General features: G+C 34.3%; 1 protein-coding gene across 5 annotated transcripts in view; it reads left to right on the top strand.

Annotated features, from left to right (window-relative positions):
• USP15 (ubiquitin specific peptidase 15) overlaps positions 1 to 11,915 on the top strand; it is a 121,736-nt gene extending 109,821 nt beyond the window's left edge. For all 5 annotated transcript variants that reach the window (XM_007179732.2, XM_007179731.2, XM_057556516.1 and 2 more), the window contains 4 exons: positions 266 to 415; positions 2,422 to 2,525; positions 6,532 to 6,620; positions 9,950 to 11,915. In XM_007179732.2, the coding sequence (XP_007179794.1) occupies positions 266 to 415; positions 2,422 to 2,525; positions 6,532 to 6,620; positions 9,950 to 10,132 (526 nt within the window). In that variant the 3' untranslated portion in view covers positions 10,133 to 11,915. The remainder of the gene's footprint in view (positions 1 to 265; positions 416 to 2,421; positions 2,526 to 6,531; positions 6,621 to 9,949) is intronic.
• The last annotated feature ends 13,176 nt before the right edge of the window (positions 11,916 to 25,091 follow it).

Here is a 25,091-nt window from a genome sequence, read left to right as displayed (position 1 = left end):
TTTGAGATTTTTCTAATGCCTGTATCTCAGCACAGTTTTATAATACATCCATATCTTTTTAGCATACTGTAATGTAAATAATCTAGCCCTCATTATTTCTTTGAATACTTATTTACATATTCATTTTTAATAGTTAAATCTATTTGGAAAATGTATTGATGATAAAAATAATAATAGAAGTTCCTACTGTTATATATTAGGCATTACCTAATATTACCTCTAACATTATCTCTAACAAGCTTTAAATATTTCTCTTTTTTTTTAGGTATTGTCCAAATTGTAAAGAACATCAGCAAGCCACAAAGAAATTAGATTTATGGTCCCTGCCTCCAGTACTTGTGGTACACCTCAAGCGATTTTCTTACAGTCGATACATGAGAGACAAGTTGGATACCTTAGTTGATTTTCCTATCAAGTAAGTTCTGATTGTGCTTCATAAACATTGGGCACCTCTAGCTTTTTTTTAGACATTAGGTAACTTTGCACCCAAATTTTAGGGTTTTTTTTTTTTTTTTGGTCTATTTACTTTTACATGTAGTTGACTTTAAATATTATATTGGTTTCATGTGTACAGCATAGTGATTTGATGTTTTTATACCTTACACAGCATACAAAATTATTATAATACTACTGACTATATTTTCTGTGCTATATACTAAGTCCCTTTGACTTATTTTATAACTGGTAGTTTGTACCTCTTAATCCCCTTCACCTTTTTCACCCATCCCCCCACCTTCTTCCCTCTGGCAACCACCAGTTTGTTCTCTGTATCTGTGAGTCTGTTTCTGTTCTGTTATATTTGCTCATTTGTTTTGTTTTTTAGCGTCCAATCTCAGTTTTTGAGTGTATTTTTGGGTACTTCTGACAGTTTGTGTGGATCGGTAACAATTTTTATTCCTTCTTAAGAGATCTTTCAAAGAACAAAGAGAAAATATATTTTTTTAAAAAACAGAGTAAGACTCGTTCTGTGTTACATTATCTTATGAGTTCACTGGCCCTGTTTATAAATCTAAGATACTTCATGGGATCTTAGTGATTTTCTTTTTCCCAGGACTTATTTCATCATTAATCCTCAATTATTTCTAAATGCTTTTTTAAAAAGACTAATGTGAAAACAGAATAACGGAATTACTTAGAAGGAGGATGATGCAGTAGTGTAATAAGTCATCCCTATTGTTATCCTTCAGTTTTCCTATTGCAGCATCCAGAGTATGACATCCTATTTGTAAAAATGTGTAAAGAAGTCTGGAGACAGCATCTTGGTAGCCTTTTTTGTTTTTCTTTTAAGCTTTCACTAAACATAATTGAGAATTCAGAAGGACAAAAAGGGAATAGTGTATCTTCATTCATGGAGTACAGGAAGGACTTTATCACACGCTATCTTGTGACAAGAACATGCTACTCTCCCATTTCGCTAAAAAAAAATTGGTAGTATTCTTTCATATTTCATGATATTTGTGCACCAAATGTACTTAATACAGTTAGTAAGTAAACAAATACTGAAGGCAGGTGTGTGTGCATGCAGAGGTGATTAGAAGGAAATAGGTGATGTAATATTGAAAACATTCTTTGGCTTGCCTATTCTAATTGGTGTTTATAAATTTAAAATTGAAAACGTTTTGCAATTATAGAACAAAAAAGCTAATTTTCTCTTTAACAAAACAAAATTATGAGCCATCAAAGTTTTCAAGAATACAGCATTTTGAAAATGTGAGTACAAGATGAAACAAAAGTAATAAGCTAGAACCTTTTAGAGATGTATTTGAAATTTAGAATCATAATTGCTTTTTAATTATGTAAATATAAGAAGAATAACCAGAAATAATAAGCTATAAAATGGTCATATTCCAGTTTCATACATGCTAGATTATATAAACAGTTGGTTGTATTTCAGAGAATGTTACCCATTTAGGTTACAGAGGTCATCAAAACCTGAAAAATATAGAATAGATATTGGGGTTATATTTAAATATATACTTATATTTAAATTATGATAAAATTTCTAAGAAAGTTGTTTTTCACTGTCCCTTTATTCTTCCTTAAATAAATCATTTCTGAAAATGACTTTAAAAAATAAAAGAACCCAGATGGTAAATGGTGATGTCTGTATTTCCTCATATACTAAGAGAGAAATGTATTAGCATGAAAACATTAATCTGAATAACAACAATCATTGGAGAATTTTTAAATTCTCAATCCCTAAGAAAATTTTTGCCAAAACATTCAAATCTCAAGGGTATTTATATAATTTGTTTTATAAAGTTATTTGGCTCTTTGTAATTTCTTTAGTGAGATAGATAGATACATAGATAGATAGATGGGAATACATTTAAATGAGAGTCAAACAACACTGACAAAAGAGAGTAGAATTCATTACATTTAGGGAAAACATAAAACTAACTTGGTCTCTTTTTTAAACAGTGATTTGGATATGTCGGAATTCCTAATTAATCCAAATGCAGGTCCTTGCCGCTATAATTTGATTGCTGTTTCCAACCACTATGGAGGGATGGGAGGAGGACACTGTAAGTTGATAGTTTACCTTTTTTTTTTTAATTTTTATTTATTTATTTTTGGCTGTGTTGGGTCTTCGTTTCTGTTCGAGGGCTTTCTCTAGTTGCGACGAGCGGGGGCCACTCTTCATCACGGTGCGCGGGCCTCTCACTGTCGCGGCCTCTCTTGTTGCGGAGCACAGGCTCCAGACGCGCAGGCTCAGTAGTTGTGGCTCACGGGCCTAGTTGCTCCGCGGCATGTGGGATCTTCCCAGACCAGGGCTCAAACTCATGTCCCCTGCATTGGCAGGCAGATTCTCAACCACTGCGCCACGAGGGAAGCCCCGATAGTTTACCTTTTTACTAAAATCATGGTGTTTGATAACTCCAGACCTTTTTCCTTAAGATATTTATTACTTTTTTTTTTTTTAATTTTTATTTATTTATTTGTGGCTGTGTTGGGTCTTCGTTCCTGTGCGAGGGCTTTCTCTAGTTGCGGCAAGTGGGGGCCACTCTTAATCGCGGTGGGCGGGCCTCTCATTATTGCGGCCTCTCTTGTTTCGGAGCACAGGCTCCAGACGCGCAGGCTCGGTAATTGTGGGTCACGGGCCTAGTTGCTCCGCGGCATGTGGGATCTTCCCAGACCAGGGCTCGAACCCGTGTCCCCTGCATTGGCAGGCAGGTTCTCAACCACTGCGCCACCAGGGAAGCCCCTATTTATTACTTCTTAAAGGGAAAATGTGAGATGTGTCTTACATATAGTAGTCATTCAATAGATATTGATTAATGAATGAATCAGCTTTTGAACCTTTTTTTTTTTTAACATCAAGAGTAGAGGATTGAGTTAATCATGCTCCACAGTTCAAAGCACAGGAAATCACTGGTCCATTCAGAGCTTCTGTCCTTCCCCATTCTCCTTCCCCTTCCGTTTCTAACTTGTTTGATGTATGAGCTCTCATGAATCGTGCATCATTGTTAATTTACATGGTTGTTACTCTGCTGTGGATCTTACTTTTCTCTCTTGACACTTAAGACGTCTCCATATTACTTTGTGTCAATTTAATTCATTGCTTCTAACCACTCATGATTTATATATCTACCATATTTTATTTCTGTTTTCGCTTCATGGTGGACATCCAAATTGCCTTTAACTTTCTACCACCACAAGAGCAATAAACATTGTTTATGGTCTCCTACGTGAGAATTTCATTGAGCTACATACCCAGATGTAAGATTGCTGGGTTATAGAGTAAAGTACTGTGAGATGGCTCTCCAGGACGGTTATACCAGTCCGTGCTCTCCAATTGATAGGTTTTTCTGTTGAATCAGCATTGCATTCTGGGATAAATCCTAGTCTTGAAGTATTTTTTAATATACCCAGTTGGATTTGGTTAGCTGATTTTATTTAGGATTGTTAAAATTTAATTCATAAGTGAAATGATACTGTAATTTTTTTATATTGTTCTTACTTTGGAATCAAGATTACAGTCTAGCCTAATGAAACAGGCTGGGATACTTTACTCTTTTTCTGTTTCCTGGGGCAGCTAGTACAATATAGGAATTAACTATTCATGAAAGTCTAGTAGAATTCACCTGTAAAACTATCTGGGCTTTACAGTCATAAATTTTTCTATTTATGTCATGCTTATTGAAGTATATTCAGTTTTCTTTTTCCAAAATGTGTACATTTTGGCATTCTCCATTTTTCTAAAAATGTATGTTTTCCAATATATTTGAGAGTAGTTGTTTGTAATACTCTTGTGCTGTATTTTTGTCCCTTTTTTGTTCTTTTCTGTCTTGTCAAAGAATTAGCTTTCTATTTTATTACATTTTTCTTATTATTATACATGTATGTATTCTATCTCATTGATTTCTTCTCTTCCCTTTGGTATATTTTTCTTCTTGTTAATTTGGGTTTGCTCTGTTTCTCTTTTTCCAGCTTCTTGTGTTGAATGCTTATTAACTTTTTGTTTTCCTTTTTTCTCCCTCTATTGAAGGCTATAATTAAAGCTGTAAATTTCCCTTTAAATATTCCTTTATCACTATTCCATAAATATTGAAATATAGTATTCATTGTCTTTCAATTCTATATGTTTTTAGTTTCCTTTATAATTTTCTGATTATCCCAAGATTATCTCATCATATGCTTTTTCAAATATATGGTTTTATAAAGCTCTCCTTTTTATCTTAATTTTAATTTTATTTCATAGCATTTAGGGGCATTGTCTATATTATATTAATCCTAGGAGTTTATTAAGGCTTCCGTGTGGCTTAATATATGGTCTGTTCCTTAAATGTTTGTGTAATTGAAAAGCATACATATTCCCCATTCAAACATAAAGTTCTATATTTCCATTACAGTTAATCTGATCAGTTGTATTCGGATCATTACTATCTCTGGTTTTTTTGTTTGTTTTTTTGGTTTTTAATTTTATTTATTTATTTATTTATTTTTGGCTGTGTCGGGTCTTCGTTTCTGTGCGTGGGCTTTCTCTAGTTGTGGCGAGCGGGGGCCACTCTTCATCACGGTGTGTGGGCCTCTCACTGTCGCGGCCTCTCTTGTTGCGGAGCACAGGCTCCAGACGCGCAGGCTCAGTAATTGTGGCTCATGGGCCTAGTTGCTCCGCGGCATGTGGGACCTTCCCAGACCAGGGCTCGAACCCGTGTCCCCTGCATTGGCAGGCGGATTCTCAACCACTGCGCCACCAGGGAAGCCCTCTGGTTATTTTTGATGTTCATTCTTTTTCTGAGAGGAATTTGTTAGGACTCCTACTAAAGTGTTGATTTATCTGTTTCTTCTAACAGTTTTATTAATTCTTTTGCATTATTAGTTGCATTTATGTTTAAAATGGGTAGCTCTTCTTTCTCTATTGTTCCTTTTACCAGAATTTGACATTCATTTTTCATTTTGTCTTTTTCTCAGAATTACAAATATTAATTTGCTTTATTAGCTTTCTTTTGATACCATGATTTCATTTGCAAACTCTGTGTGCCTTTTTGTTAGATTTGTCTCTTATAAATTTATATTATTGTTAAATCTTACCTTTTTATTTTCAGACTTACTGGTCTGAAAATATGTTTCTTTAAATTTGGGAGTGTGGTGGTCTTGATTTCAGATTGACAAATTTATAACCCATAATGGGCTCCACCCAGAAGAACAATAATTTTAAGAGGGGTAGAACTATTTAGAAGACAAAGCCTGTAAGGTCACTTTTAGAAGCTATGACAGCAAATAATTGTTTTGAGTACATTTTGCAACTTTGTTTCCTCAGTTACTGGATAGTTTATACAAAGTATGGATGAGAGCAGTGGGCTTTTTTTTTTTTAACTTAAAGATGAAGCAGATCCCTAAAATTTGTGCAGATCAATTGATCGTTTTTTACCTTTCCTTTGTTCTGTACTTTGTTAAAGACTGGAAAAGATTCTGGTGTAAAAACCTCTACAAATCAATGAGATAATATTGTTGGAGAAATATTAGTCATAGAAAATTTAAATTTTGGTTAAATATTCAAACTTTGGAATCAGAAACAGGCCTGAGTTTAAATCTTAACTCTGCTACCTAACCACTATACTGTTGGACAAATTAAACTTCTCTTGATGCCTCCCTTTCCCCATCTCTAAAATCAGAAGAATAGTAATGATAGTACCTTCTTTACGAGATAATACATGTAAAGTGCATAGCCCTGTGCCTGATACACCAGAAGCACTACATAAATGTTAATCACCAGTTATTGTCATTAGCATTGTTATTCTGTGAATTAAAAAATAATAAATCTGTCCTGTTTGTCCCTGGGATGGAAAAAGTCACATATTTCAACTTATATGAAAGTATCATAGGCTTCTAGATTATAGGAAATTACTCTAAAAACCTTTAATCATTGGAATCACTTAAATACATGATAGATAGGCCTTATATAGATGATTATCATGTAATTTTAATAGGTATTCCCTATATTAAATGGTTTTAAACTTTTGAGGGTTCCCTCGCAGGAAACCACAGCTCATTTAAGTCACAGAAGCGATTATATTTTTTCATTAGATACTGCTTTCGCAAAAAATAAAGATGATGGAAAATGGTACTACTTTGATGACAGTAGTGTCTCAACTGCATCTGAAGACCAGATTGTGGTAAGTGTGTCTTTTATTCCTGAAAATCAAGGAATCTACTGTTTAAAAGGGGCCCATGGAACACTATAGTCTATATTCTAGCAATTCTAATAGGTGAGAGACTTGCTCTGATTTAAAGAAACTTAAAATTGTCCTCTAAGTGGAAATCTGTCCACTAAATTTGCCCACTAACAGAAGCATAAGTTGAAACATGAAAATTTTTCTGGTTTTCAACATGAAAACTGGAGTTTTCTAATGAAAATATTACATTTTCCCCTGAAAAATAGGCTCAGACATTCTAGACATTGACTGCTTAAAGTCAGAATGCTAAAATAGAAAAAAAAAAAACCACTTCTTTAAGGGCCTTACCATACCTCAGATTTTTAAAGTCTTCTCCTTTATGACAATTACATATGCAAACTCAAAATGATATAGTTATATAAAACAAATTACAGATTTTTAAAAAATTAACCCTGTGTATTTGTTACTTTGATGTTTTCTGAATAGTAGAAAAATTAGGAAGTTACATCTACTCACACTTGCATCAGTTTATCAGCCACAGCTGGAGCCAAAATATTGACATTTGTTTTGTTTCCCATCAGAGCACATTTTTACTATCAGATATTGATTGATGAACAGATGACTAGTATGTTCTAAGAAGAAAACTAAGAATTGCTTAATAAGAATTTATTATTCTATAAATTTTGCCTTTCTATAAATTTTACTTGTTGATGACAGTATTACAAAGTATGAGAATTAAGGTATTTGCTCATGTAATGATATTTCCTGTACAGAGGTTTTCTGGTGATGTTGGGGAGCACTGACTGCTTTACTTTATTTCCTGGTTCAAATTATATATTCCGTGAGGGCAGAGACTAGTTTTTTACTTTTTTAGTTTATAATGCTTTAAAAGTCTTCAACTAAAATTGTTCAATTTAATAAATTAATAAACTTCTGAGCCCAATTACTGGCATAGTTTTAATTGGTCATTGGATGAACAGATATGAAATTATTTTGAATTTTCTCTGTAGATGTTTCATATTTTTATATATGTGTATATAATTTATATATATTTATATATTAAATTATGTACCGTTGCTTATCTCCCTACAGCTGTAACAAAGAACAAAAAGACTTTTGAACTCTTAATATTTTAATATTTTTTAAAATGTGTATATGCCTAAGTTAACTACATTTTCAGTTTATATTTAGACTTCTAATTTCATATCATATCCCTCATTTTTCAATTCTGTTCTCCTTTTTAATCTACCAACCAAAACATCCTGAAGTTGCCTACATTGTCCTTCAAAGTCTATTTGACAACACTGCCCTAATCTTGCTTTCAAATAAATAATATATCTTGTTTATATACAGTAAGTGAATTTGATGTTACCTTACATTTTAACAATGACAATTCTTCATTTAGTCAACAAGTACTTGAGTACCTTCTATATATAGCACTTTATTCTAAACAAGGTTAAAAGACAGCTATCTGTGATTTCAAGAGGCTTACAATCTAAAGGTGATGAGAAGTGAATTGGCAATTGTATATGATAATTACTATTAAATATCTTGGCTGTATAGTTTGGAGGCATCTGTCTCAACTGATTTGGGGTTTAAGGAGACAGGGCCAGTGCAGGGAAGTTTGCATAGAGAAAGTGGTGTTTGACCTGAGTTGCAGATACAAATAGTGGTAAATTAGACAAAAGATGCAAAGGTATTCTAGGCAAAAAGAACAGTACCTACAAAAGCAAGGAGGCATGACAGAATATAGCATTTAGGGGAACAGCAAATAATTTGGTGTTACTGAAAGGAAAGACTCTCTTGTTGAGGATATGGAGCAGAAATTAGGCTTGGGCTAAACCTAGCACTCAGATCAAGAAAGATGACGTTTTTCGTTGTTTAGACCTTTTCTTAAAGTTTGTAAGAAGTATTGGATGGTTGTTAAGTAATAGAAGAACATTATTAAATTTGCATCTTAACATGTCTTAAGAACACTTTAGAAGACAGGTTGGAGGGCACTGAGTAAAGAAGCAGAAAGGTCATTATTGTCTCCAGAGGAAAGGAGGCTGTCATGTAAGTTTTAAGCAACAAGAGCTTCTAAATTTAAAGTAGTGGTAGTAAGTATATAGGCAAGGGGAGAATGGATTTGTGAGCTACTTAATGGATAGAAATAATAGAACTTGATTAAGATTACATATAAAGATGCAGAGAGGGAGAAGATGAAGATGACTCTTCCACATTCACTAAGATAGTAAACACAGGAAGAAAATTTGCTGTGAAGTTTGAGATACATGTATAATAGCTATGTGGAAATTTCCATTAGGAAATTGGACTAATAGGACTAGGGTGAGTTAACTCAAGGGTGAGAACTGGCTTCAGTTATAAATCTGAATTGTCTGTCTTAGGTAGCAGTTAAAACCATAGGTTCGAATGAGTCACCTATGGGAAGATACAGATTGAGAAAGAGCAGTAGGCTGAGGACAGAACATGATTTTTTTTGAAGGTCAGGATTTAAAGAGCCCACAGAGAAGTAGAAGAAACTGTAGAGATGGAAGATCTAAGGAAAAGTGGTGTAACAGAAGCCAAAAATGCTTTAATGCAGGAAAGAGGAGTAGTAAAGCATTAAATGCTACAGAAAGATTGGCTAAAAAAGGCATCCATTTAATTTGTTAATAGGAGGTTTTTGAGCCTAGTGAAAGCCATTTCGTTGGAATGGTTGTGGCAGTCACATTGAATTGAGGAGTGTACGTGAGCGTGAATGATGAATATTAGATTTTCTGTTTCCAGCCTGGCTGTGAGGAAGAGGAAGAGGTATATGGCAGCTAGAAGAAGAGGTACAATGGAGAGGGATTTTTGATGGGAAACGACTTAAGTATTTTTTATGCCCAAAAGTCCAGTAGATTAGGACTCATTAAAGATACACAGTGATGATTGATGGAGCAATATCCTTAAGATGGTAAGAAAAGTTAGAATCTAGAGCAAATACAGAATGAAGTTATTACTATTAGAAAGAAGCTTACCTTTTCCTTAGAGACAGGAGGGAAGAAAGCATAGAATTCTATTTCATTTTAGAGTAACTAGGTTAATCTGTGATACAGTTGGATTTATTTATCTATCCAGCTAACTTAGAAGAGAATAAAAATGTTAAATCCAATGACCATTCTTCCTTTATATATAGAAGTCATCTTATATTTACTCAATTTTAGTAACCCCCATTTGACCATGTGTGGTTTTCTTGATTTATGTCCTGTCACCAAAATTGGTTACCAGCTAAAAATTCATACTGTATTTAATGTAACCTTTAAGAATCATAACCATTTTAACATTCTTTTTTTTTGTTTTAACAGTCCAAAGCAGCATATGTACTCTTCTACCAGAGGCAAGACACTTTCAGTGGAACTGGCTTTTTTCCTCTTGACCGAGAAACTAAAGGTGCTTCAGCTGCCACAGGCATCCCATTAGAAAGTGATGAAGATAGCAATGATAATGACAATGATATAGAAAACGAAAACTGTATGCACACTAACTAATGAAAGTTCTAGAAGCCATAAAAGAGAGACTTTCCTGCTGGTGGTATCAAAATGATGAAGTTACCCACCACATTAAACAAAAGTCTGAGATGGGGAGTTTCAGATAACTGAATGTAAATCCTTTATCAGATTTTAACTTGTGCAGTACTTGAAGTGAAACACAATGAAAACTTTAACAGAAATTGTCTCTTAATACATTTACAGTCTTGTATTTACAAGCTAAATATATATAGGAAATCACAAATAAATCCCTTTTAAGTTTGCTGCTGTTTTGATGAATTATGTTTTCTTTAATTTTTTGGATGTGAGTTAATTGATGACAAATGTTAAATTTGTGGATGTTGGTCATTTATTTTGCTCAAATAATAATGCAAGAAAACTATGGCTGAACTTAGTTTTTGGATAATCTAATTCATGTGCATTAAGCTGCCACATATACTACTATGATATTTAGCTGCGGTATCCATGTGGCATAAATACTGCAGTAGTATTCTTGGAAAACCAAATTTTCAAATCTTTACCTGGTAGTCAATGTGGGCCTGTTATAAAACCAAATCATGGTACAAGAAATAATCTTGAAAAAGTTATTTCCTTTTGTAGTATCATAAAAAATCCAGAATGTTATGTTCATCTTATTACTACTGTGGAAACAGGTTCTAGATTTCACACTTCATCAAAAGTCACTTTTCAGTTAAATGTAAGTATTTTTTACTGCTATTGGGATCTATTCCTTAGATATTCAAATTCTTTTTGACTTACTTTAAAATGCATATCTTTAATCTGGTGTTGGTCCAAAATTAAAATTTTGGCTGTCTGTTTTTCTCTACCCCATTTTTTGGTAATTTGGCAACTTTTAGCTCTCCCAAGTATTGTAATATAAGGACAAACTTAATAGTATTCTGTATCCATAGTAATAATTACATCAAGCTTAGATGAGAATTTTTTTTCATATACTGGCCTTTAAATCACTAATGGACAATTGGCTTTACAGGTAGGTCTGTTAACTTTCTTTGTGTGTTCCTGATGGAATTCACCATAGCCTTACAGCTTTTCTCAGAAGGTAACTTGTTACAAGAGAATTGGCATTTGCATGTTCCAGAGTCAGAACCTGTACAGTATATAAAGTATACAAACCTTGAATTTTATTTTAGTTCACCACATTCAAGGATCCAGGATGCCAAAAATATGTGTGAACATTTGAAACATTTTTCATTTGCTGCTTTTTCCCTTTGATCTAGTTGAAAGAATGTATTGTCAGTTGGCATACAATACTGCCTTTAATAGAAAATAAATGCTGGGGCACATTTCACATATCGACTACCTGAGAAATTGCTTTGTGTCCCACTGTTATTAAAGCAAAAAGTATAATGTTCTTCACTTGAACTAATCAAATACAATAGATTATAAATTGTGTATTGTAAATAAAAGTTCACTCTGTGAGTGCACATTTTGGTAAATTATTTATTTATGTTAGCATTTAAAAGTGAAAGAGAAATGCATTTGACCAGGATAAATGAGGTATGTTGATCATGGCTTTGCTTTATACCGTGATATTAAAGCTGGTTTTTCATCCTGGTATTTTTAAAGCTGCTTTGGGTTTTTCCTTTTTTCTCTTCTTTTCTTTTCTTTTTTTTCTTTCTTTTTTTTTTTTTTTTTTTTAATGTAAACTAACCTCCTGCATGACAGAGGTTAAAATTTTGTCTGCACTTGAGTTCACTTGAGTTTACATTTGAAATGTGCATGTTTATTTATACAGATTTCAATAAAGCTCTTCAAGGCCTTATTTAGTCTTTTATTTCTTACTCTGAATCTTTTAATAAAAATCCTCTATTTTATGGTAGGTGACCATAGACTTTTTAGTTACACAGTTAAAAATAGAAAGGAAAGCATGTCATAGCTAAGTAAATCCTACTGTTAAGGACATGTTTTAAAGTTGACTTTTTCAGTTTAAATATTTAGTCATTGAGCAAATGTTTGTTTGTATACCTACTAATCTAGAGTCTTGAGATTTAGCAGTAAACAAATATCCCTGTGCTCACAGAGTTTGCAGTCTTTCTGCTACCTACCAACTAGCAAACTTTATTTCCATTTTTCTGAGGTTTAAAGAAAAGACAAAATTTTTTCTAGCTCTAGATTGTAGTCTCTACCCTAGTTGTCCATAGAGACCATTCGTTTTTCCTGTGATTAACTTATATTCCCACTGAAAGAAAAGAAAATGATGTTAATAATACCATTGAATTTGTCAAACTCAAATGGCATTTTCAGCTGCAAAAAATAAACTGTAAAAATAGTGCAAAGGCTAATCCATACTCTAATTAAAAGTAGATATTCATAGGTAGTACAGGGTAGTAGGAATATATCCAGTCTAGAATTCTGCTTCTAGCTTTGCTACTTAGTAATCACATGACTTTGAATTTAATCTCTCCTGGTCTGTTTCTTCGCCTGTAAAATAATAATAGGAGCATTTCTTGAGCACTTTCATGGACCAGGTACTATACTAAAGTGTTACGTGTATTACCTCATATAATTCCACAATAGCTACGAGGTAGGAACATTCATCATCCCCATTTTTCATACGGAGAAACCAAGGTACAAAGCAGCCAATATTCCCAAGTTCACGCAATTGCTATGTGGTAGATACTATGTGGTGGCCAACATTCTATCCTCAGGTACATGTGCTGCTTCCCACTAGTTATAGTGTCTGACTCACAGGATTGTTTGGAGCTCAAACAAGATAATGCATTTTATGGGAAGGTGCTTTGTAAGCTATGTGGTATACTCATTACTGACTTTTTCAGTCTGAATACGAAGTCATCTTGAAGTCTAATAAATTTGCTCCCAAAAGTAACTTCAGGTGAATATTTGAGTACTGAATAAGAAAAATACCAGCTGGAACACTGACTAACCATTCCCTTTTAAAACTAACTTTGTTCAACTTACATACATTTATTACAATTTTAATTACATTTTAAATGTGGCATTTTTTTCCTTGTTCATCTAACTCAACTGTGCCCTTCTTTACATTTCCCCAAATGCAACCCTGATTTTCAGGACTTTTTTTCTTCACCTATGATTTAGTTTTAATTAATCTATATGAAAAAGCTGCAGCCTAATGTTTTCTTTAAATATCTTGCTTTCTCTTATAATCTGTATTCTTTTAGTAGTCCTATATTTGTCCTTGCTTTTCTGGCAGGTAGATATAAAGCCACACGAAACAGTGGTTTGGGCATGAAGAAAATTAGTTAAGTGTCAAAGCCATTGATACAGTATAAGGACAGTGCTTGTTCATCAACTAATTTCATTGAGGTGAGGGCATCTTATGAGAAATAAACCAGGAGACTATGAGATAAAATGAGTAGAGTCTCCTTCAGTGGCTTATGAAGCGGGGGGCGGGGAGGGGGCATGCCAGTAGGAACCTTTCACCCCAGAGAAGAACGTACTGTCTCTGACCCTATCACTGGTACATGGTGATAACAAAAAGTAAGCCAACTTTTAGTCTGTTTTATTATCTTTAAGTACTTTACAGACAGTACGTTTCATTACTGCCTGCTTCCCATCCTCCCTACTTGTAGCTATGCTTCTGATCTTTGCTTGTGCAGTATAGATGAGTACATTCTCTCCAGTTTAGTTTTTAAGGTAGAAATGTGGAGAATTCTTGTATACAAGGGGAAGGAACCAAAAGTCTTTAAAATCTCAGAGGAGTGAGAAGGAAAGGAAACTAAATTTTATTTCTGAAGCCAAAGAAGAATAGTGGAAATCTTTGGTCATATTTTTTGCTCTACAATAAAGTGATTTTTTAAATTTTTATTTGAAACAGCTTCTCTTGAAAAGGTAACTATGTTGATAACTCACAAATGCTTTTTTTTAAGTGCCAGAGGATAGAGAAAGGGGGAAGGAGAGTGTATTTATATTCTTGCTGACATATATTAAGTTGTAGAGCTATATAGTCTATTGTTTCATTATCAGAGTTTTTTAATGAGAAACGTATAATTTTTCTTATAAGCATTATTCTAGGTTGGGGGGCATTTCAATTCTATATATTTTTTCCTGTGTTTAATTCATATTTACCATATATTAAAGCAAAAGAATTTCAAAATAGCTCAGATGACACTTTCATTTAAAACTGGATTAGGTATATTCAAATTTTTAATCAGCATAGAATAGGTTTTTAAATATCAGAATCGGGAAGATAAAATATACATGTAAAACGTACATAGCAAAAATTCAAATATTGATCAGGCCTTATTTGCACTAATGATGGGGTAAAAATTTTTAAATGGATAATATAAAACAGACAGTACAAAAATTATTTTTGGCAAATATATGCATTGGGAAACATACACTACATCATACCATGGTCTAATTATAACCAGCTCTATCTTTGGAAGCCTGGAAATTGCCAGGATAGTGAAAGGGAAAAGACTCTGGGTTATGGATAAACCATTCAGGGAAAATCAAGAGTTGACATAATATGTGGACTAGAGTCTCAAAGAAGAGAGAAAAATCAGTCAAATGGGTTTTGATGTCATTTTTTTTCTAGAAATGCCTATTACGTATGATTATACAAAGCAGCTAAAAATACAGCTATCTCTTTGGAAGTTGTTCTTTTAAATGGAAATGCTGTAAAAATAAGACTGCACATTTTCAATATGCACAAAATCAAATATTTTAAATGTTTAAATTGTTTTGGTAATTAACTATGTTCTACTGTAGAAAATTATGGTTGAAGTTGGTGCTCATTTTGCTCAAAGTTTTCCCTCATATTAGGAACTTGTAGTTCTATATAGTTTAATGAAACAAAAAAATAGTTTTATTTGCTGTGACCTTCAAATCCATTGCTAGCTGGAGTTAAATCTACGTACATAAAAGTAAAACAATAAATACGGAAACATCCCAACAGTCTTTTCCCATAATGTGTATTCTTACATTTTTCTCAGTAATGACAAATTCTTTACATTTCCCAGACTGTTTTAAACCTTAAGTATCACCTTGCTTTTTAATTCTTAGTTAAAATCTTTCAGGATTCTTAAACTCTGTAATATCTCAAACCGAAGTTTCTCATTAAAACTTATTTTGTTTTTCTTTTAAACTTTATGAAAGAATATTGTAGGTTAACAGGCATTGTAACTCCTTATTCCTCCTCTGTTCATTGATTGTTAGGTATGCTAGGTTTTGAATAGTTTAGACTCATGTATTAAAGTGTTCTTCTTAGTCTGGCCTTACATGTGTGCCTTCACTCTTTCATCTGGCCTGCTTTTCTTCTGACCTTGAGGTCTCCCTATAAGTAGTGAAAGTATTTCATTTTCTCTATACTGAAAACAATCTTTTGATTATATGAAGTGGGCAATTTTAAAAGTCTCTTGAGTTCGTCAGAATTAATCACATCATGACCTTTTAAGTCATTTCCCAAAGAAGTTCAAGACGTCCAGATCATTGTTCATCCCCGAGCTCCCTAACTCCTGTAGTGAATTATCAGTGTCCTGAAAACTACTTAAATTTTATTTATTTATTTATTTATGGCTGTGTTGGGTCTTCGCCTCTGTGCAAGGGCTTTCTCTTGTTGCGGCAAGTGGGGGCCACTCTTCATTGCGGTGCGCGGGCCTCTCACTGTCGCAGCCTCTCTTGTTGCGGAGCACACGCTCCAGACGCGCAGGCTCAGTAGTTGTGGCTCACGGGCCCAGTTGCTCCGCGGCATGTGGGATCCTCCCAGAGCAGGGCTCGAACCCGTGTCCCCTGCATTGGCAGGCAGATTCTCAACCACTGCACCACCAGGGAAGCCCTGAAAACTACTTAAGACAGAGCAACCTCCAAGCATATATGAATTATTTTAGAATTGCCCTCACTTAAGAAAACCAAAAAATAAATTGTAAATACGGAGAAATTATTGATAGTACATTTTTTATTCCTGTAGGACTCATATTGAGTGACTTTAGTAAGATAAAACTCCTCGATTTATAAAACCATTTCATTCAATTTTGTGCCATGTATCTATTGTATGAGTTGTAATATTGCAAATTCAAACAGTAAACATCAATAATCACGAATACTTGGGTAGGATGTTTGTTGGGAGACAGTGAGATAGGGTAGAAACATTCTGTATTTAAAACCATTTCCCCACAGCTAGCTCTTAAGTCATTGGCTTCTGAATTTTAGTTTTCTAAACCATAAAATGATACCAGTTTCTTGCGAGGATTAAGAGTTAATGGATATAGAGGTATAAACTTCGAGGTTTTGCAAAATAAGGCATATTTCCTATTATGGACAACTAGAGTGCTGTATCATTGCTGATGAAAGACTTCTTCAATTGAAGGCTCAAATTCAGCTTTTAAAGTTATTGTTAAGTATATATATTTTTAGCAGAAGAATAACCAGTAGGATGGATCAAATTAATATTTGTTTTTTCATTTTTTTTTTTAAGATGTTCTCCTAGCTCCTCTAAAAGACTTGGAGCAGAAGTCTTAATGTGATGGTAAGCTTGAAAATTAAAATTTCATCACGGATACTAGAATCCAGTTACATACTAACAGATTTGTTTTTTAAAGCTATTTATGAGCATAACTAAACATTTTACACTTAAAACCCTTTTCTCTGCCTTCAGCAGTCATGGATTATGTTGTCTTTTCCTCCCAATTTTATTAATCAGTATCTAAAATCATTTGAGTGAAGTAAAATCCAAACTCCAGAGGTTATGACTTTTATTGTTGGGATATAAGTAGTAAAAGTCAGATTCTATTCCTCTCTGCAGCTTAAAGCCCTCCTCCAAACCCTCCATGAATAAAAGAGTGGTTCAGAACATAGGCTTAGGACTTTAACCGCCTGAGTTCTGGGCCTACCACTTTTCTGTAAGTCTTGTTACCTCTCTGACTCCCAATTTGCAAACTAGAGCAGCTCCAGAATTTCCATCTAGGAGGGCTTGGGGTGAACAGTCTGAGTAGAAGGAAGTGTGAGACTCTTAAAACTGCATGTTTGCTCAGCAAGCACATGGTTTTTCTTGGAATGTACAGTTTACTTGTGGTAGAGGGCTACTAATAGTTATTTGTGAGGAAACCAAACTCCCCATCTACCTAAGCCATTCACTCCTGGCACTGAGTATTACCATACCTTTTAGAATAATTGTGAGGTATAAATTGTGTCCTGATCATTATGAAGAACGCAGCAGGTATTATTACTAACAAAGAAGTACACCCAAGTGTGGGAATGATTGTTCTCTCTTTACAAATGAGACTAATTATCATTATTCAATATCATTCACACTCAAGTTCCAATAAGCTTTCTTCAGCAAGAGAACAAAGAATAGGGTAACAATTATTCCACCCAGATTGCCTGTTCAACTGGTGCTTGAGGGAAAAGATTGAGAACTAGCCCTTATCCAACTCCTCACCTTCCCTCAAACATATACAATTTGACAACTCTGGGCTTTCCCACATACTATTCTGTTTAATGGTCTGCCTTATCTCCTACCAGGCAAACTCCTACACACATTCTTCAGGACCAGTCCCAACATACACTGGCTTGCTCTTCCTGACACATCAGTTGTCACCTTGGGCTATGCATATCTCTCATCCCCCATTAGACTGAATTAATCTGATGGAAGAGTCTTGTTCATAGATGCTAAGATGGTGTTGGGTATAGTATGTGTTCCTAATGTGATAATTATTAAATGAAGGATTTGCCTCAATATCTGAAGCATCACTGTATTACTGTGATTTTGTTTTATCCCTGATGTATTACTGAGTAAGTATTTTTAAAGCTTTCAAAGTAAATCTACCTTATGAATGTGCATTAAAAAGAGATATGTTTAAAATACAGTAACATTCTAAATTCAGTATTATTAAGAATAATAAATTCAGTATTATTTATGGAATTTAGAATATTCAAGATTAAATGTAAAGAATAGCAACATTTCATTTACATTTTCTAAAGACATTTTTATTGCAAAGAAATCTGTCTTCCAACCCAGTTTTTGTCTGGTTTCCATGGCAAAGTAACCATTCTGTGACTAGGCTAATAGCCTCCTTATCTAGTATCACATATACAACATTCTGAAGTCTAGTTTCCCTTAAGATTGTCCATTTTTCTTGAGTCCAAGGTTTTCCAGGAGAATTAACTATCAAAAGTTAGATCTAGATCCTTTTTGCCTCTTCATTGACCAACAGTGTAGTCACCAAGTTTGTCTTCATGCATCTTCTGAGAAGGGTCTCAGAGTTACTAAATACTAATGAGAGTTTACCTACTGATTGCTTCCAAGCAACCTGTATAGTGGTACTATGTTTAAACAAACACTGCCTTGAGACCCCATCCCCATGAGAGCCCACAATTTGTATAGTATTAATAAGCCTGGATGAGTTGTTACTGCTGTCCCAAAATAGAAGTCCCTAAATCACCCTCAAGCACATTGAAATAGTAAAGATACTGTATAGTATTTGGTTGGAATATACAAAGATAGGTGTACAAATTACTAATTTGGGAAGTGAAACAGTCCATAGTTTTCAGACTTGAATTCCCATTTTCAAAAGACCTCACTTTTTCAATTTTACTCCGATAAGAAATAAAAATTTAACAAGAAGTAATGTGGGGGAAAAAAAAAACAACCTCACTTTTGAGGCAAAAAAGTGTCTTGTTGATGGCCAAGGGTAAGACTCAGTTTCCCAACAGGAAATTAATTTTGAAAACAAAAGGAGCCAAATGTTAAGGAAAGAGAAGATAGTCAAGTTTGATTGGAAAGGAGAGATTTTCTGTGGTTTTTTTCTTTCGTGGGTGGTTTAAGCTATAAAAGTATTTTCTTGGACAGATCCCTCAAAATTCCCTTTAAACAACTAGGTAGACTGGGAACATCCTGGATCTTCCCACTTTTCTTAAAAACGGCACACAAAAGATGAACTATATAATGACACCAATTGTGATTGTGTAAAAATAAAATAGCCCAACTGGAATTACTTGTACACAATCCATTAACAAGATTTTTAAACCCTCAATGATAGACCCAGAGGGAAAATTAAATTGCTTAGCTTGTTCAAAATCTGCTTTTTGAAACACATGGCAAACCATCTAACTGACACATTCTAGAAATAAGTAGTACAGAAGTATTTGTGTAATTTTAATATGTGTGAGGCTCACAATGAGTCGTGCTAAGACCAGGTGTTTTCTTTGGTGCTAGCGAAATTGGTGTAACTCTGGAAACCACTTTCATACTACAATTATTAGCAAATACAGAATTTAGCTTCAGAGTTCAGTGAGTCCTAACAGCCTGCCCTCAAAATGTGAGACAACCTAAAACCAGGGCAGAGAGAAGACAGCTCCTTGTCTTAGATGCTAGCTATATCTCCCTCTCCTGTCACTGGACCCACATACTCTTTCCAGATTCTGGGACACTTCTATTTACTTCAAGTTTTTAATGCCTATTTGTTTCTACCCTTACATGTAGCTGGTATTTAGCTGGTAAACTTGAATTTTTACCTAATCATCCTTCTGTTACTGCTGTCTGTTTCCACAGCTACATTGGATTTCCAGGGGCATGGCTTATCTGTTCAGACTGTGATGTTTGCTCGTATTCTGCAGTCTTGGTTTGGTTTTTCAAAATGTAATGTTGGGATTCACCCCTAAAATCAAGATTACTGTTTTGTCTTCTCTGTCTTTGCCTAAGGTATATTTTCTTGGACTCTGTAAATCTGCCCATAGGAAACCCATAGGAAAACTGTAATAGACTGCACTCCCTGTAACTAGACTGTTAACTTCAAGGATCAGGGATGTTATTCTATAGTAAATATTTTGTGGATATATTTCCACAACTGTCACGTCGTTGTTGTTGTTTTCTTCATGTAATTTCAAATATAGGAAAACCAAGTTCTTGGAGAAAAAAGGTCAGGATCCAAATAATTCAATGAAATTTAGTATATCATTAAAAAAATGAGAAATACATTCCAAGGATATTCATTAAAATGTTCATTTCAGTTGCCTTGATGAGGCATTGATATTGTTACATTGCCTCCATATGTCGTAAAATAGAAAATAACATGTATCATTCACAATTACTAGAAATATAAAGAAACAGGAAGTGTAAACCCATGGTAAATGGAAACAGATCCAAAGATAATCCAGATGTTAGAATTGGTAAACAAGGACTTTAAAATAACTATAATAAATACATTAAAGAATCCACAGGAAAAGCTAGAATGAGTAAGAAATAGGGAATTTCAGGAAATATATATGAAAACTGTAAGAAATAACCAAATGTAAATATTAAAACTAAATATAATAACTGAAATCAAAAATCTATTAATTGGATGAGATTAATGCAGAACACAACTTAAAAATAAGTCTAGAAATTATCCAAAATAAGGCATAGAGATTTTTTTTTTCCCTAAATTAACAGGGACACAAAGACTTGTGAGAGAGAACCAAACAGGAGAAGAATGAAGTAGAAAAAAATAATTGAAAACAGATGGCTGAAGTTTTCCCAAATTTGACTTAAAATATCAACTTAAGCCAGCATACCCCAAGCAGGATAAGAAGAAAAGAAGACCACATCCATACCCTTAAATAGTCAAATTAATAAAATTCCAAGATAAAAATTAATTCTCAAAAGCAGCCATGGGGGAAAAAAGTCACATTACTAGCAAATAATGTGACAGCTGACATTTCATTAGAAACAGCAAAGGCCAGGAGAAAATGGAATGGCATCTCTGAGGTGCTAAGGTGGGGGAAAAGGGGGAGGGAAACCTGTCAAATTTAGGATTAATACACAAGAAAATATCCTTCTAAAATGAAGGCAAATTAAACATTTTCAGATTAAAAATAATTTGTCCGTCAGTAACCCATAATACAGAAGTGTTTAGGGAAATGCTCAAAGAATTTCCAGATGGAAATTTCAGATCTACAGGAAGGAATAAAACCTCTGGAAATAGTAGAGTATGTAGATAAATAGAAAATTTTTTCTTTCTTAGATAAAAATCAAATGGTTGTTCAAAACAAAATGAATGAAAATGTACTGTGGGATTTGTAACGTGTGAATAAAATATATGACATCAGACAAAGGAGTGGGGTTTATGTGAAATTATACTGTTATAAAGTTCTTATATGTGAATTAATATAATATGAATGCAAAAGATCATGATATATTAAGAATGTATACTATAGGGACTTCCCTGGCAGTCCGGTGGTTAAGGCTTCGCCTTCCAATGCAGGGGGTGTGGATTCCATCCCTGGTCAGGGAGCTAAGATCCCACATGCCTTGTGGCCAAAAAACCAAAACATAAAACAAGCAATATTGTAACAAATTCAATAAAGACTTTAAAAATGGTCCACATCAAAAAAAAACTTAAAAAAAAAAAGTATACTATAAACCCTAGAGCAACCACACAAAAAAAGAAAAAGAACAAGAGGCATAACTAAAAGCCAATAAAACAGATAAAATGTAATGATAAATAATACTCATGTCAACCCCTCCCCCACACACAAAAAAAGTACAGGTAGAAAAGGAGGGAAAAGGAACAAAGAACAAATGGTAAACAAAGGATGATGGTAGATTTAAATCTAACCATATTAATAATTAAATGTAATGGACTAAACTCTGAATAAGGCAGGAGAAAGAAAGATCCAACCATATGCTTTTTCCAAGAGACACTTTATAAAGACCAAACAAGTTATAAGTAAAAAGATGGAAAATGATACACCTAGCATAGGAAATTTAGTGTGGCCATATTACTATGTGATTGACACTTATAGAACACTACGCACAACAAATGCACATGGAATAGTCTCTAAGACAAAATGCTGGTCCATAATTAAGTTTCAGTAAATTGCAAAGGATTGATGTCATATAGAATATGCTTTCGCACCACCAAATAATTAAATTAGAAATACAGTCAGCCCCCTCGGTATCTGCAGGTTCTACGTTGGTGGATTCAGCCAACCTAGGATCCAAAATATTTGAAAAAATTTTCCAGAAAGTTCCAAAAAACAAAACTTGAATTTGCTGCATGCCAGCAAGTATTTATATAGCATTTACATTGGATTAGGTATTATAAGTAATCTAGAGATGATTTAAAGTATACAGGAGGATGTGCAAAGGCTCTATGCAAATACACCATTTTATATAAGGGACTTGAGCATCCATGGATTTTGATATCTGTTGCGGGGGCGGGGGGGGGGGCGGTCCTGAAACCAATCCCCAGCAGATACAAGATATCTAGAAAATTAACATGGGTCAAAGAAGAAAACTGCATGAAAATTTGTGGGGTGAAGCTAACACATCTTATAAAAATTATGTTTATTCTGTAGTCTATTAATTGTGCTATTTAGCATATGTCTATAAAAAGCAATGTGTATACCTTAATTTAAAAACACTTATATTGCTAAGAAATGTTAACCATCATCTGAGCCTTCAGCAAGTCCTAATCTTTTTGCAATAGTAACATCAAAGATCACTGATCACAGATCACCATAACAAATACAATAATAATGAAAAAAGTTTGAAATATTGTGAGAATTACCAAAATGTTGACACAGACACAAAGTGAGCAAATGCTGTTGGAAAAATGGTACCAGTAAACTTGCTCAATGAATGATTATCACAAACCTTCAATTTGTAAAAAGAGGAATATCTGCAAAATACAATAGAGCAAAGTGCAATAAAATGTGGTATGCCTGCAGTAAATTAGCAAGACCAATTGCATTAGTTTGCTAGGGCTTCCATAACAAAATAGCCAGAGTAAGTGGCTTAAACAACAGAAATTTATTTTCTTATGGTTCTAGATACTGGAAGTACAAGATCAAGGTGCTGGCAGAGTTGGTTTCCTCTGAGGCCTCTCTCCTTGGTTTGCAGATGGCCACTTTCTTGCCTTCTCTTCACATGGTCATCATGCAGTGTACCCTTGGTGTCTTTCTGTGTGTTCTAGTCTTATAAGGACACCAGTCATAATTGGATTAGAGCCCTCTCTAATGCTCTCATTTTAACTTAATTACCTCTTCAAAATACAGTCCAAATACAGTCAATTTTGAGGTACTGAGGGGTAAGCCTTCAACTTGAGGGGAACACAATTCAGCCCATAACACTGATAGAATAAATTATCAATATCAGGAATGAAAGCAAGGACATGACTGTAGATTTTACAAAGATTAAAAGGATAATAAAAGATTTTGAACAACTGACAAATTCAATTAAATGGACAGTTTCCTTAAAGATAACAACAAAAATACCACTTATCACAATTGACACAGGAGACATAGAAACTCTGAAAAGCTCTACATCTTTTTTTTTTAATTATTTGCTTTATTTATTTATTTTATTTATTTTTTAAATTTTATTTATTTATTTATTTATTTATGGCTGTGTTGGGTCTTCGTTTCTGTGCGACGGCTTTCCCCAGTTGCGGCAAGTGGGGGCCACTCTTAATCGCGGTGCGCGGGCCTCTCACTATCGCGGCCTCTCTTGTTGTGAAGCAGAGGCTCCAGATGCGCAGGCTCAGCAATTGTGGCACACGGGCCTAGTCGCTCCATGGCATGTGGGATCTTCCCAGACCAGGGCTCGAACCCGTGTCCCCTGCATTGGCAGGCAGATTCTCAACCACTGCGCCACCAGGGAAGTCCCCAAGCTCTACATCTTAAACACTCTGAATTTGTATCTAAAAACCTTCCCAGAGAGATAAAAGGAAGATTTTGGTTCCATCGGGACACTAAAGTCCACTACAGCTTATCTCTTTTTGAATTACAACTAAAATCTCTTGAGAATATTCATAAGCAACTACCTGAGCATTCTGAAAAGTAAACAAAAATTGTGGAAGGAAGTCAGCAGTTGGAAAAGCAATCCGTAAAGGAGTAAATTTTCTGAGTTTCTGTTTTATAGCTATGCCCCCAAGGGTGGGCTCAGCTGTAGAAATGTGTGATCATGTAGATGGCTAGCCTCCAATAGAACCTTGTTTTCCTGTCCAAAGGAGCCACTAAAAGGGAAACTTGCAGGTCAGAAAGTGTAACAAGAATTCTGGATTTGGGGAAGGGGATTACCTAATTTGGTGTAACAGGTTCACCCCTGGTTTGTGCATGGACAGGACAAATCTAAAATGTCATAACACTTAACATTTTGACCATTGCTCAAGTCTCATACTAACCCCTGAAAAGCACATGTGCAGGTCGGACCCAAAACAGTATGGCAAATGTTCTATGACCTGAACTATGATTTTAAACCAGGGCCCAAATCTCAGACTAATCCTGGGTGATGGTTGTATGGCAAGACAGAACTTTTGGTCTGAGTCTAAACTGAGTTGATAGACTGGCTAAAAAAATTAACATCCTCCACAAGACTATAAGAGAACCCACATTCTACACAGTATTGTAGTCACAATTTCCAGGATATACTTCAAAGTTACTTAGCATATAAAGTATGAGTAAAGTGACTAATTAACCAGGCAAAGACAACCAACAGATTTCAAGACATACAGCTGTGGTAATCAAGATGGTGGTATTGGCAGAGGAATAAACACACAGATCAATGCAACAGAAGGGAGAGCTCCAAAATAGCATCACATAAGTATGGCCAACTGATATTTGACAAAGTTGCAAAAGCATTTTGATGGAGAGAGGACACTCTTTTCAACAATGGTGTGGAGTAATTAAATATCCATAAGCAAAAGAATAAGCCTAGACCTAAAACTCACACCTTATACAAAAATTAACTTGAAGTGAATCATAGATTGAAATGCAAAGCATAAAACTATAAAACTAAAAATAACACAAAAGAATAAAGCATGGTGACAATTCCAAATGCTGATGAAGATACAGAAAAACAATCTTGTACATTGCTGATGGGAATATACAATAGTACAGCCACTCTGGTAAATAATTTTGCATTTTCTTTAAAGACATTTATCATGCAACCCAGCAATCACTGTTGACATTTATTCTAGAGAAATGAATACATAAGTCTTCATTAAAACCTGAACATGATTGTTCATAGCTCTATTTG

The sequence above is a fragment of the Balaenoptera acutorostrata genome, chromosome 11 (assembly GCF_949987535.1).
Source record: "Balaenoptera acutorostrata chromosome 11, mBalAcu1.1, whole genome shotgun sequence".
Taxonomy (NCBI): domain Eukaryota; kingdom Metazoa; phylum Chordata; class Mammalia; order Artiodactyla; family Balaenopteridae; genus Balaenoptera; species Balaenoptera acutorostrata.
The sequence above is the reverse complement of the archived record's forward strand: the minus strand, read 5'-3'. Positions and strand labels throughout refer to the sequence as shown.